General features: G+C 39.4%; 1 protein-coding gene across 1 annotated transcript; it reads right to left on the bottom strand.

Moving 5' to 3' along the window:
• Positions 1-5,152: 5,152 nt before the first annotated feature.
• LOC115593355 (uncharacterized) lies at positions 5,153-12,211 on the bottom strand. Its single transcript, XM_030436870.1, has 3 exons — positions 12,145-12,211; positions 11,874-12,031; positions 5,153-7,992 (listed from the first exon to the last, which is right to left on the bottom strand). Exons 2-3 carry the CDS (start codon positions 12,008-12,010, stop codon positions 5,217-5,219), a joined length of 2,913 nt encoding a protein of 970 aa, XP_030292730.1. The 5' UTR covers positions 12,011-12,031; positions 12,145-12,211; the 3' UTR covers positions 5,153-5,216.
• Between the last annotated feature and the right edge of the window lie 1,629 nt (positions 12,212-13,840).

Below are 13,840 nucleotides of genomic sequence, written 5' to 3'. Positions count from 1 at the left end.
AGACAAATGACAACCCTGTCAGGTAGATCCTTGTATACTAAAGGGTCTTAGACGGTATTATTAGTAAGGATCTCAGTGGTTGGGTTTGTGTATATAAGCTGAATCAATCTGAGAAAAGTTTTGCCTAACCCAAATCTTGGAAGTTCTTCAAAAAGGTAATCCTATTATCCTATTACCCTATTATTATTAATAACCCTCTATCCTATTGAATACTTGACAAGCATCCACTGATAGTATTGCTGTTTATTTTGTATTATGTCTCTGTACATCTATTGCACTATATTCAAGAATCTTCCAATAACTGTTTGAGTAATAATAATAATTGGAATAACCTTGTCTATTTTGTACAAAACCTTGTTGATTATTAATAATCTGATCTGAGGAAGACAGTTATCTAATTTTCTAGAAAGCACTTTGCCAAGTGTTTTTGTGTCACATCCCATTAAACGAATTGGTCTGTAAGATGAGCCTTTAGTTAGGGGCTTATTTGGGTTTAGTATTAGGGTTATTATAGCTAGTCTTTATGAATCTGGGAGCGTTGCTTAAATGATAGATTCTTCATACAGACAATTTACCAAAGTCAAAAATATTATTTGTCTCTAATGGGTCCATAGTTAAGTTGCCAGATACTGACTTTATACTATGAATTGTTTTTTTACATCTTGAGTTTTCGTTATGCTGCGTTATCCTGTGCTGTTTGGTTTTAGAACTCGAAGTAACTTATAATTTCCTCTCTTAAACACCTCCCATCTGATGCTTGCTGGCCATTGTTTCATCTGTATTTAGTTCAAAGTATTTATCAATGCAACTTTCCACAAATTTAACAAAGGCTTGATCCTGTAACAAATGAACCTGTAACCTCCATCTTGAGCAATGCTCAAACCTACCCATATGGATCTCCATCAATACTGTTGCATGGTCACTAATTACTGTGCTATTGTACTAGCATTTTTGATACTGGACAGTAGTTCCATAGAAATGAAAAAGTAATCAATGCATGAATGAGTTACATATGAGCTTGAGTATCAAGAATACTCTCTTTTGTATGGGTTCTGCGTTCTCCAAAATTCAATCAATCGTATATCCTCAATACAGTTAATCAATGTTTGACAAGTTTATACATGAGTTGTATCTTTTTGGGTAGATCTATCCATCACTGGGTCGAAGGTACGGTAAAAATCTCCCCATAATAATATAAATTCACTCCAAGACACAGTTAAGAATAATCTTTTGAAAAATGATGAGTTGTCCACATTGGGCCCATAGATATTAATAAGATTTAGTTTCTGAAATTCTCTCTTGCCCCTCCGGGCTTCCATATAAGAAAGCATAGCTTTGCTTCTCCCACCATTTTAAAGTTGGCAGGGCCTTTGTTGGAAGAAGGTTAAGTTATCTTGGCTTAAAGTTAGTTAGTTCAGCAACATTTAAATGACAGTTATTGGGTTGTTTGCTTATATTGTCAGTCAAATCTTATCATACCACACACAAAGAAGCAGATTACTTCCTAGTGTTAACTTCTGAATTATATTTTAATTATATTGTCTTTCACTGTTGCCTCTAGTCATGAATGTTCATTGTTATAAAGAAATGCTTTACAAATCCTCAGCTGCTTTCTACCTAAGAACACACTCTGGATCAGAAAAATATTTTAGGTATGACTCTTTCAGACTTATTGTTCTGTAAATCATACAAAGTAATAATTGTAGTCTTAAAAAATTTCTATGTACTCAAGAAATAGAAAAAAGGTTCTATTTACTAGACAAAGATATTATGAAAATGGCTCTAAATTTACAAAATTACTGGCTAGGAAATTGAAAAAGCAATATGCAAATAATACAATACATAAAATATGGGACCCTGAAAAAAACAGTATTGAAAGCAAACAAGAACGGATACAAGAGACTTTTGAGTCATTCTTCAAGCAGCTTTATTCCAGGACAGTAGAAGTCCAAGAAGATCAAATTGATTAATTTTTGGAAACCCTAGATTTACCAGCTATGACCGAGGAACAGAATAAGGCCCTAAGCAAAGAAATAACACCAGGAGAGTTAACTGAGGCAATAAATAGACTAAAAACTAACAAATCACCAGGCAGCGGTGGTTTTACAACCGAGTGGTACAAGGCGTTCAAAGTGGAGCTTATGCCCATACTGTTAACTACATGTAATTGGGCACTGAAAAAAGCAGAGACCCCACCCTCTTGGAAAGAGGCTATCATTACTCTCATACATAAAGAGGGGAAAGACAAGACTGAATGTGGGTCATACAGGCCGATTTCGATACTTAATGTTGACTACCGTATATATACATCTATAATGGCCAAAAGAATGGAAAAATTACTCCCCAACTTAATCCATAATGACCAAACAGGGTTTATACATATGCGGCAAACGCAAGACAACATAAGACGCACTCTGCACATTATGCACAATATTAAACAACACAAGGTGAAGGCACTAATCTTGTAACCAATGTTTTTAGAGCCATTAGCCCAGCATATTCGACAGAATAACAAGATTAAAGGAATACAAATTAACAAGGTAGAGCATAAAATAGCGTGTTATGCAGACGACGTCATCCTGTACCTTAGAAAAACCTCAAAAAAACTGAAACCCTTGCATATAATTTTAGTCCTTGTGAAAAATTAAAGGAAACGTACCCTTTGAGATGGAAGACAGAATCTTTCAAATATTTGGGAGTGATTTTACCTAAAGATCTGTCAAAAGTATATGAGAAGAATTACCACTCCCTGAGCCATAAAATCAAAGAGGATCTAATAAGGTGGAATCTCATACCCTTTCTGAATCTAAGCTCGAGAATAGAAACAATTAAAATCAACATCCTACCAAGATTCCTGTATCTATTTCAAACACTTCCAGTCATGATTACTGAAAATCAATTTGCTGAATGGGACAAAATTATATCAAGATTCCTTTGGCAGGGGAAAAAACCTCGAGTCCGATATAAAACGCTACAGCTACTGAAACAGAAAGGCGGCTGGGGTCTACCATCTCTGAGGAATTACTACATCTCAGCACAGATGAGAGCATTACTCTACTGGTGTAATCCCGCATATAAAGCACAATGGAAAGATATCGAATGCAGCGTGATACCTGATTTTCATATACAAGCTGCTTTACCGGACAAAAACTTACAACAATACATAGATAGACTAGAGAATCCGTGGGTAAAATCCTCTCTCAAGATCTGGAGTTCATTAATTAGAAAACACAAATTGTATGAAGATATAAAAATTCTGAGTTGGTGTGCCTATGACTCGGATTTCACACCAAATAAATTCGACAGTAGATTCAAGGTTTGGATTAATAAAGGCATTACATCTCTATGTAGCATTACACAAAAGGAGGTTATTGTAAGTTTTCAAACTCTAATGGTCAACTTTCCTCTACAAAAACAAGACTTTTACAGATACCTTCAACTCCGGCACTACTACAATCATAAAATAAAAAACAAGGATATTAGAGAAGCCAGTAAACCTCTTGTTCAACTATTTACCAAAGCGTATGAATCAAACATTAAAAGAGGGGTTATTTCCCAATTATATAAAAGCCTACAAAATTTAGAAACTTCCTCAACAAAATACATACAAGAAAAATGGGAACGGGAAGGAGGTTTTACAATAACGGATAATGAATGGGAGGACATCTTTGTATTACAATGGAAAATTACAAAATCACATGCATGGAAGGAATTTTGCTGGAAGAATGTAACTCGTTATTTCATCACCCCACTCATGAAGGGGTACCAAAATAATGGTAGCTCTCAGTGTTGGCAGAATTGTGGATGTCGGGCTGCTGGTCATTACCATGTGTTTTGGGAATGTCCAAACATAAAAAATTACTGGAAAGATATACATAAGGCAATACAAGATGTTTTTAACACACATATACCATTTGATTTCAAAATCATGTACTTAAGTTATATCCCCCCTGAACTGAGTGCTATTGACAAATAGTTAATGGGTGCACTACTGGCAGCAGGAAAGAAGGCCCTAACTAAAAGATGGATGCTGCAGACTGGACCTACAATTGATAACTGGATAGATGTAACAATAGAGATATATACCATGGAAAAGGTTACTTTTTCTCTCAACCTAAAGTTAGACATATTCATGACACACTGGGAGAAATGGGTACATTTCATCAGACCTCTAAGACCAGATTTTGTTATGGTAACAAGTTGAAGGAACACTCCCTGTTTATTTGACTTCCTTGTCTCTGGGTTTCCCAATGTATTTCAGAAATGTGAATATAAATGAATGAGTCCAAACTGCTACAGATTTCCTACTTTCTTTTTTTTGTTTTTTCTCATTTTATGCACTTTTTCCCCTCCTTTTTACCCCTCTGGATGTAAAAAATTCATTTGTATGCTTTGTTTTCTTTCTCTTTCTTAACATATATATCTTTACTTATAAAAAGGAAGTGGACAGGGGACATTTGGAACAAGAAATTATTGATACAAAACCCTTGGTTCTGTACAATTTGGATGCTAACTACTATAAATCCACCTGTACTTGTCAATTGATGTGAAACTTCCTAATAAAAAGATAATTACAAAAAAAAAAAAATTATATGTAACTATGTATGTGTATTTTGGGGGTGCAGTGCAAAAATATACATTATAGTGCTGATGGTTTAATTTATTTGATTGAAATACAGTAAGTGGCATTACATTTACTTTCATAATTCCTTGTTTTTCTCCATACGTTACAAACCTTTCAACGTCACAATTTTAAAACTTAACTCAAAGTTGCCCCCTTTAGATGGTCTTGTCTTAATTATTTATTCATTTTCTCTCCTTAAATCGCTAGCAGCAGTTCTGATATGACAGTAACAAGAGTGTAGTGCTCTTGAACAAGACTTTGAATCCCTTCTTGGTCTTGGGACTCGAATTATTAATAATTATTTGTTTGTGTGTGTGTGTGTGATGTTAGTTGTGATTTTTGTATTTTGTTTTTGTTTAATACGTCCGTTGAAGCTAATTTTTTTAAACATACAAACCAGTAAGAAATTCCAGTGCTGTTTTTGTCAACTCTCAGCTGTTCATTTAACATCACACATAAATTCTCAACTAGTGGTGGGAAATAAAGAAAGACTGCAGGCAGTACAGCATTTTTATTATTATTATTTTATTGACAATATTTGAAAATGTTCCATCTGAAATGGCCAAGCTAAAACATGAGAAAGCGGTGCCTTCTATCTGGCCTTGGGGCCGTTCATCGTCTGGTACGGTGGAAGAAGGAACTTCCATGACTCATCCCAACCTGAGAGTGACTTGATAGACATCTGCTTTTTTAGATTACCAGGCCGGACCAAAAACCTCCAGGATTCAGCCCACTCTTCAAAGAACTTTGCCTCTTTGATTTCGTCATCTGTCTTAGGCTTGTTTACTGAGGAAGGGCCTTTCTTGGTACGCGGTTGGGTTTTACCCAACAGATGGCATCCTACCCACTTCCTGTCAGATTTTTTCTCCTTCTCAATGTTTGAGTACAAATGCCTCCTTGTGTTGATCTTTTTAGTCATAATCACCTTTGGGTCAACGGATTCCTTATGCTTAGTTTTGTCTTTGATTTGTGTACTGGCCCCCTGCAGAAATTGATGGGACTTTCCCCAAAGCCTGAAGAATGCAGGGTTGTTGCATAAGTTGGTGTTGGAGTTGATGTTTTTCTGGGTGTTTATTTCTTTTGACCACACGTCTGTATACTGACGTGGATTAGGAGAGGACTCCAACCAAGGCTGCTCCACTTGGGGCATGGGGTTTGCAATCCTGAATGGCATTCCCCACTTGGATCCATGCCCATTGGTAGTGACATGTTGCTGCAGAGAAGTGCAGCCAATTCTTTTCTCTGAATAGCTGCAATGACTCGGTTGATGGTTTAAAAGTAACTCAGCTTTCCATGAAGCGCTCCACTCTTTCTCAGGATATCTTTCCTTAAACATCTGTTTCTCAAAAGATCTGCTCATTTTAGCTTCAGCTCGCTGTATGGTAATGTTCTCTCTCTGGGGTTTGATCTCCATTAACACATCCAACCCATTCTCTCTGGACAGCTGCTCAGTCTGCTGCTCTGTGTTGAAGACAGACCCCCTCCACTGGGTTAAAGAGGGTATGTCATGTTGAAACTCAGTTTCTGAGACCATCCAGGATTCCTGCCAGTCAGAAACTGACCTAGCATGACGTGATTGTCTGACTGACCTGTGTACCTGTGAATTGTCAGGATGGTGGGAAGCCATACTAGACCTTCCTTGGCTGGTCTGTGCCCTACCCTGCCCAGGTTCTGATCCGGGCTGAGACCTAAATAACCTCCATGATTCTGTCCAACTCTGTTCCCCAGTTGGCCCATTCTTAGGGAGTTCAGAAGGCGTAAAGTGGTTCTGGTCCCTCACACGATCTCTTCGGATTTGGGGCATAGTGGTCCACCCCTGCTGCCATTGTTCAGATTGCTGATGCAGAGGCTGACAGGTGAATTTCCATGAGTCTTTCCACTCTGAGTTATTTGGCCTCAAGTCTACTCCATTTTCAGAGGCTCTGAAAGGCCTCAAAGGATCGGGTCTCATTCTTCTTCTCTCCATCCTCATTCTGTGTTTCAGTGTCTTCCAGGAATCTCTCCAATTTGAGGCAGACAAGCCGTTTGCCTGGTGTTCCAGAAGAAGCAGATTTGATCTGGTTAGTTCTCTTTTCGGGAGATATATCATGCTATGCTTCAGTTGCTCATAGCATGGGTCAGTTTTCTCTGATGTTGAATCATGCCTCATTGCATTCCTCTCCATCTTTTGAGCTTCTAAAGCAGTCTCCATCTTTGATGATGCAACCTTCAGGACTTTCATTAATTCTTCACATGGTTTAGAGTTGTTTTTTGTTACCTGCCACGACTTGTTCCACTCAGAGAGCGCCTCAAATTCTTCACAGAGCTGCAGGTACACACCTCTGTACTTATGCTCATGAGACACAAGCATGATTGTGTGTAGATCTGACTCTTCTTGCAGGCTGCACTCATTATAGGTATCGCTATAATCTTGCCTTCGTGAGAGATCAAAATTCTTGTGGTTGTTGAGGACCAGCATGGCTGCTCTCCATGAATTGGCCCACTCTGGACTGTGAGAATTTTTAACTTCATCTAGCTTGGATTTGTTGCAGCCATGGTGGTTGACAAGCCTCCAACATTCTTCCCAGTTGGAGCTCATTGCTCTTTTAATATCTTTCTTGTTAGAAACAGACCCATTCATTAGGCCATCATTTGAAACAGAAAAACTGTCCTGCTGACTTTCTGACTTCATTGATCTCCATGACTCATTCCACTCTGATGAGCACAAGTCTTCATTGTGACGTTGAGTCTCGACCAACAGGGTGAAAAATCCAGGTTTGGGGTTGTTCTTTTCATTTTCCGATGATGTATCTCCTTTCTTATTGTAGTTGTCAGATTTTTTCCAGCACATCTGCCACACCAGAGTGGGAAGACTTAGTTCTAACTCATGTGATTCCACCACCCTGTCAGGTTTCACCCAGAGATGAAGGCTACAGGGATCCATCAGGGCTGGCCCATTTAGCCAAGGTTTGCCTGGTTCAGAGTAAGGCTGCTGGGTAGCAAACATCCAGCAGTTGCCCCAGTTTGATACAGTGTCCTTTTCTGGTAGTGGCAAAGATTTGTTGTACTTCCATGACTTCCCCCAAACCATAGCAGAGGGTTGAGTCTGAGAGATGAACATCAGTAACTGTAGTCTTTCTAAACTCTTGATCTGTCCCTTTTTGTCCTTGTTGTTGGGGGCGGAGTTGGAGATGCCTTTTCTCTGGACTCCTGGTCGGCTGGGCGGACGTAAACCTGGAGCACGTGGAAGAGTAGGAGGAACCTGGGGTTGCTTGCTCTTCCAAACATTGTTGTTTTCTATTTGATTCTCAACAGGTTTAACTTTCCTCTCCACCCGTTTCCCTATTCCAAGTCTGACAGCCAAACGATTTTCCCAGTCCTTGTTAATGCTGTGGAGAAAAGGATAGTGAAAAAAATAGAAGAAAAAGGTCAGGCCCACAGCAAAAAAGTAGTTCTTACAAAGACAAAATCTCTTAAAGAAATGGTAGCAACCTTCTTGGAATTCTATACATGTTTAATGTGACCTAATTCTTGCACCTTACACCCTTTTTCTCCTTAAAGGAATAGTTTGTGTTTTTTTGAAGTGGGGTCACAGTACATATCTATAGTCGATCTGTTCCCTACCTTAATCACAGATCAGCGCACCCTCAGTTTGGAGAAGTAGAGAGCTGCTCCAGCCCAGACGCTCAGCTTTGTACTGCAGTAAACGGGGTCCAGAGAAAAAGCGAAAATTAACCTCCTAACACAAGGCTCACCTACAAAAATATATAACAGTTAAAGTGAACGTTGTATAGAGAAAATTCACAGCGCTTTACATCGCCATCAGACCACCCTTTCTTTTGGCACTACATGTTCTCAATCGTAGAACCTCCGTATCCCTACGCAGTTGCGCTAATGCATAGGGATACAGAGGTTCTACAGTCTGTTAAGTTTTCTTTTTATCGAAAGTAAACCTCTCGTCCAGCAACCGGGCCTTGCACTGTATTTCCGCTCACAGATCATCTGTTGCACAGTTGCGCTAATGCGTAAGGATATGGAGGTTCTACAGTTGAGAAAATGTAGTGCCAAAAGAAAGGGCAGTCTGACGGCGATGTAAAGCGCTGTGAATTTTCTCTATACAACGTACACTTGAACAGTTATAGATTTTTTTTAGGTGAGCCTTGTTTTAGGTGGTCAAATTTTGCTTCTTCTCCGTTCACTGCAGTACAAAGCTGAGCGTCTGGGCTGGAGCAGGTCTCTACTTCTCCAAACTGAGGCTGCGCTGATCGGTGATTACGGTATACGGTATAAAAATGGCAAGTAAAGGCAATTAACAATGGAAGAGAGACAGACAATCATAAAACTTAAAATGTTGGTCTTTACTTTAGAAAAATTGTGAAAAAGGTCAAGGTGTCAGTGAGTACAGCTTCCTTCACTATTAAATGGCACTCAGAAACTGGGGAAAACTCTGACAGGAAGAGGTCTGGCAGACCCAAAGCCACAACAGAATCAGAAGACAAGTTTCTGAGAGTCAACAGCTTGCATGAGGACAACAGCTTCAAGCACAGCCTAATTGTGGTCGTAGTAAGCAAGCCTCAATTTCAACTGTGAAGAGAAGACTTCAAGTTGCAGGTTTGACAGGTCAAGTTGCAGCAAGAAAGCCATTGTTAAGATGTCAGAATAGGAAAAAGAGGCTTGCCTGGGCCATGAAATACAGCCAATGGACTACTGAAGACTGGAAGGAGGTGTTATGAACTGATGCATCAAAATTTGAAATCTTCAGTTCATCATGCAGTTTTTTTGTACACCGTAGAGTAGGCAAAAGGGTGGTTTCTCAGTGTGGGACATCAACACTCAAGCATGGAGGAGAAAGCATAATGTTCTCGGGCTGTTTTGCTGGATCCAGGGTAGGTGACTTGTACAGAGGCACCCTGAACCAAAATGGCTACCAAAGCATTCTGCAGCACCATACAGTACCCTCTGGTATGAGCCTAGTTGGTCAGGGGTTCATCCTACAGCAAGATAATGACCCAAAACATAAGCCAGACAAAACTATGCCCGAAATTCCTTAAGGTAAATAGAACAAGATGATAAGCTTAAAAACATGGAATGGCCAGCACAGTCTCCAGACTTAAACCCCATCCAGCTTGTTTGTGATGAACCCGACAGGAGAGTGAAGGCAAAGCAACCTAGAAGTGCCACATATTTATGGGAACTTCTGCAACAGAGTTTGGAAGAACTTTCTGAAGAATATTTGATTTCCATTGTAGAGAGAATGCCATAAGTGTCTTCTGCTGTTATATCTGCCAAAGGTGGCTACTTTGATGAGTCAAATATTTTGGAATATATTTTGGCGTATAAATTGATTCCATGATTTATTTTTTAACGTCAATTGTTCATTTGTTTTATGCTTTCATTTCAGAGTAGAATGAGACATTAAACTGCATACATGCAAACATTAATAAAAAACTAGAACAAGTGGGGTGTTCTAAAATTTTTGACCACTAGTGTATATAGATAAACACACACACACACACGCACGCACGCACGCACAAACACACACACACACACACACACACATTTAGGCCTGTGGTGGGATAATGTTACCACACAATGCACTAATATCCTAGCAAAAAATACTGACAGCACTTAATAAAAACACATGGTATGGGTTATATTTAAATACAAGAGACTTTTTGATGCTCGGCCAATAAACTATGTTGTGAAGAATATACTACTACTTACTTAGATGTCATGTTACTCTACTCATGTTAAAGTAAAGATACTAGTTTTAACAAATGAGAAAGGTATAAACTGCAAAGTTTAAATGTTATACTAATGAACTATGAAATGTATGAAATTTGTTATTTTCTATTTCAAATGCTTAGGGGACTGATATACATACATACACACACACACATATATATTACATGTATAAATTATTATTATTATTATTATTATTATTATTATTATTATTATTATTATAATATAACATTTATACTTTGCAGTTTATACCTTCCTGTTGTTACTTGTAGTTGGACATCTAGCAAAATCACTTACATCTTGCTTTTCCTTATACTATGACCACACAAATCCTTGTTTAAAACATAGATTAAACAGACCACAAACAGGTTTTCAAACATGGAAGACATTTGACAGAAAGGACTCCCAAATTTTCATTTAGAGACAGCATGTATTTAGTTTAATCAAACCAATAACTGTATGAGAAGTGGGACATCAATCTACAAATTGATTTCTGGCTTCAGAAAATAGTTTTGTTATGTAAGGTGAAAAACATGAAAAGGCGTTGGAGCTGTTACTAAAATACTAAGTACTTGTACTTGTAAAATTATGCATTAATTCAACGTATTTGTTTCACTTTAGCAGTTTCAGTACCACTTCTCATTAATCTGTTAGCTGTTGGAACTGCCTAAAGAATCATGACATATAATCTATCCTATAACTGCTGTTAGAGCTCTGGTTAACTACCCTTCAGTGTGCTGATCTATCAATTTTCTTTCATTCAGGACACCCTCATTTTCACCTCTTTGAAAGTCAGAATTGTTTTTGTCAGCAGAATAAAGTGTTCTTGGCCATACCTCTATTCATAAATGAAGATAAGATCAAAATTTTACAGAATAAAAGAAAGAAGAATATTTTTGAAAACTTGGTGGCAAAATGTGAGTAATCATGACCCTGCAGTTCTTTCCCTGTCCAGCAGTCGTCCTCAGTGTCCTTATTCCTTCATCATCTCCTCAGAACAGTACATCCCCCCACTGGTAGCATTCCAGCCTTCTCTGTTATCCTGCCTATCTTGCTTTTAATTTTTGCCTTCTGGCTTATGCCTTTTTGGTTGTGTTATTAAGTCAATCTCATTGATATGGGTTGGAGAAAAATAATACACCTGTCAGTATAACTCAATACATTCCTATTGCAGATAAAACTACATCATGCAAAATGATCCAAAACGTTGAATGAGCACCTCTGTAAAACAGTTTTAACAAAAACTGAACATTATAACCTTGATGAAGGGGAAGGTCAGGAGTGTTGTATTAGACAGCATTAGTTTTCGTTCAACTCAGTGTACACTAGAGATGGACCAGATCCAATTGTTATTTAAGGAGATTGCACGGGAAGCATTCAGTTTTACCCACATTAATCTGCACAGTAGCCTATATCGCTTATATCAGTCTCAGAAAGGCAGAAATAAAAACAGTTATATGTGCAAATATATTTTTTCAAAGTGAATGCAGAGAGCCTGTACACACAGTCAAACAGTCTGCGTTCTTACATGGCCAGAGCGCTCTTCTCTTTTCGTTCCTGTTCCTGCTGTATCTTCTGTCCATATTCTCTCTCTCTGATCTCCCAGACGTTCCTCATGATGGAGGCGTCACAGCCTACCACCTCAGGGTTCTTCTCACTAGACATCTTCAAACTGCTTCAAACTTCCTGCACACATAGATAAAAAATGAATACATTTCTGAGGAAATTTTATGTTTGCATCTTTCTAGATGGTGATAATATTTGCCATATCCATGAGTGCCACAGAAGAGGTGATGTACCTTATAGTGGTGATCATCTGTGTTCAGGTCAGGCAGCTCAGTTCATATGTATATATACTGTCACTCCAAGTCATTAACCTACTGTTGCATGTTTGAGGGGCTGTCCTTACTAAAAATATAACAACCTCATACACACAGACACACACACATGCGCACGCGCACACACACACACACACACACACACACACACAGGAAGACCCACTGATCTATCTACAACATGACTGTAAGTGGTCTCCCCATTCTGTGGTCCAGATTTGGTGCCTAGAAACTAAAATTACCCACACTGCAAACTATCCCCTAAAAATATAATTTTATCTTCATCATAGTGATACCATTCGGGGACCAGGATTGCTTTTACATTTTACATACAGATTCACGCCAGTTATTTCAAATGGGACTCAAGTGAATCTTCTCTCAGATCAAAGGACACATTTCATCTTACAAAGTTATTCTTGTTAACATATACACTACTCACAATAAGTTAGGGATATTTTTATTTACATGAGTGCTTTTCCTATTTGGTCTGAATTTTAATGAAATAAGTAAAAGTTCCCTTTGATATTACTAATAATGAATTAGAAGAAACACCATCTTCATTAGTTAAATATTTATTACCCCAAAAATGTAGACAATAACAAGGATAGCCCCAAATAACAAAAATTGACAATGTCAGTAGTGGGTGTTTCCACCATTTGCTGCAATGACAGCTTGACAGCGACGTCTCATGCTCCTCACTAGCCTCATGATGTTGTTCTGAGGCAATGCGTTCCACTCCTCCACAAGTGCTACACGCAGTTCTGCCAGGTCACGTGGGGGTGGGGTACGATCATCCAGTCTCTGCTTCAGCTGGTCCCAGACGTGCTCTATGGGGTTCAGGTCAGGGGACATTGCTGGCCATACCATATGAGGCACTCCGACTTCCTGAAGTGGAGCTGTGACAATTCTGGCACGATGTGGTGGAGCATTATCATCCATGAATAGAAAGTTGGGGTGTGCTGGTGGAATTGGGGGATGATGATGGGTTCTATGATGTCTCTGAGGTAAGAATGTGCAGTGACTGGGCCATCTACAATAACCAAATCTGTTTTGCGCTGACTGGTGATGCCTGCCCAGACTGTTGCACCTCCTCCACCAAAGGGAACCCTGGGGACCATGTTGACCTCGGCGTATCGCTCACCTCGCCTTCTCCAGCAACGCTGACGACCATCATTTCTGTGCAAGGTGACCCGACACTCATCAGTGAACAGGACAGTCCACTGCTGCATTGTCCAGGTCACATGGTCTTGTGCCCACTGCAAACGTTCACAGCGGTGTCTTGGTGTCAGTGGAGTCACCTGCAACGGTCGTCTGGCATTCAAGCCAAAGCGGTGGAGTCGGTTTCGAATGGTTTGTCTGGAAACCCTAGTACCCCTCACATCTCGTAACTGGGCCTGCAGCTGTGTGGCAGTTGCATAATGATGTCTGAGTGCATAGGTCCTTAGGTACTGGTCATCGTTGCGGTCTGTCACTTGTGGGGCTCCACTCCTGGGTCTGTCACGAACTCTGCCAGTTGTTCTGTGTCTTGATGCAAGTCTGCTGATGACACTTTGAGACACACCAAGTTCACGAGCAACATCTGACTGCCTGCCACCGACCCAAAGACGCGCTATGGCCAGGTGGCGCTGCTCGTCCGTTAAGTGACGTCGTGTGTTCATGG

The sequence above is a fragment of the Sparus aurata genome, chromosome 12 (genome assembly GCF_900880675.1).
Source record: "Sparus aurata chromosome 12, fSpaAur1.1, whole genome shotgun sequence".
In the NCBI taxonomy this organism is placed as follows: Eukaryota; Metazoa; Chordata; class Actinopteri; order Spariformes; family Sparidae; genus Sparus; species Sparus aurata.
The sequence above is the reverse complement of the archived record's forward strand: the minus strand, read 5'-3'. Positions and strand labels throughout refer to the sequence as shown.

Excerpts from the sequence above, each read along its gene's own strand:
- LOC115593355 (XM_030436870.1), bottom strand. The coding sequence starts at position 12,010 with ATGTCTAGTGAGAAGAACCCTGAGGTGGTAGGCTGTGACGCCTCCATC. Across the intron at positions 7,993-11,873 it reads GAGAAGAGCGCTCTGGCCAT|CATTAACAAGGACTGGGAAA; the intron begins GTAAGAACGCAG and ends TTTTCTCCACAG.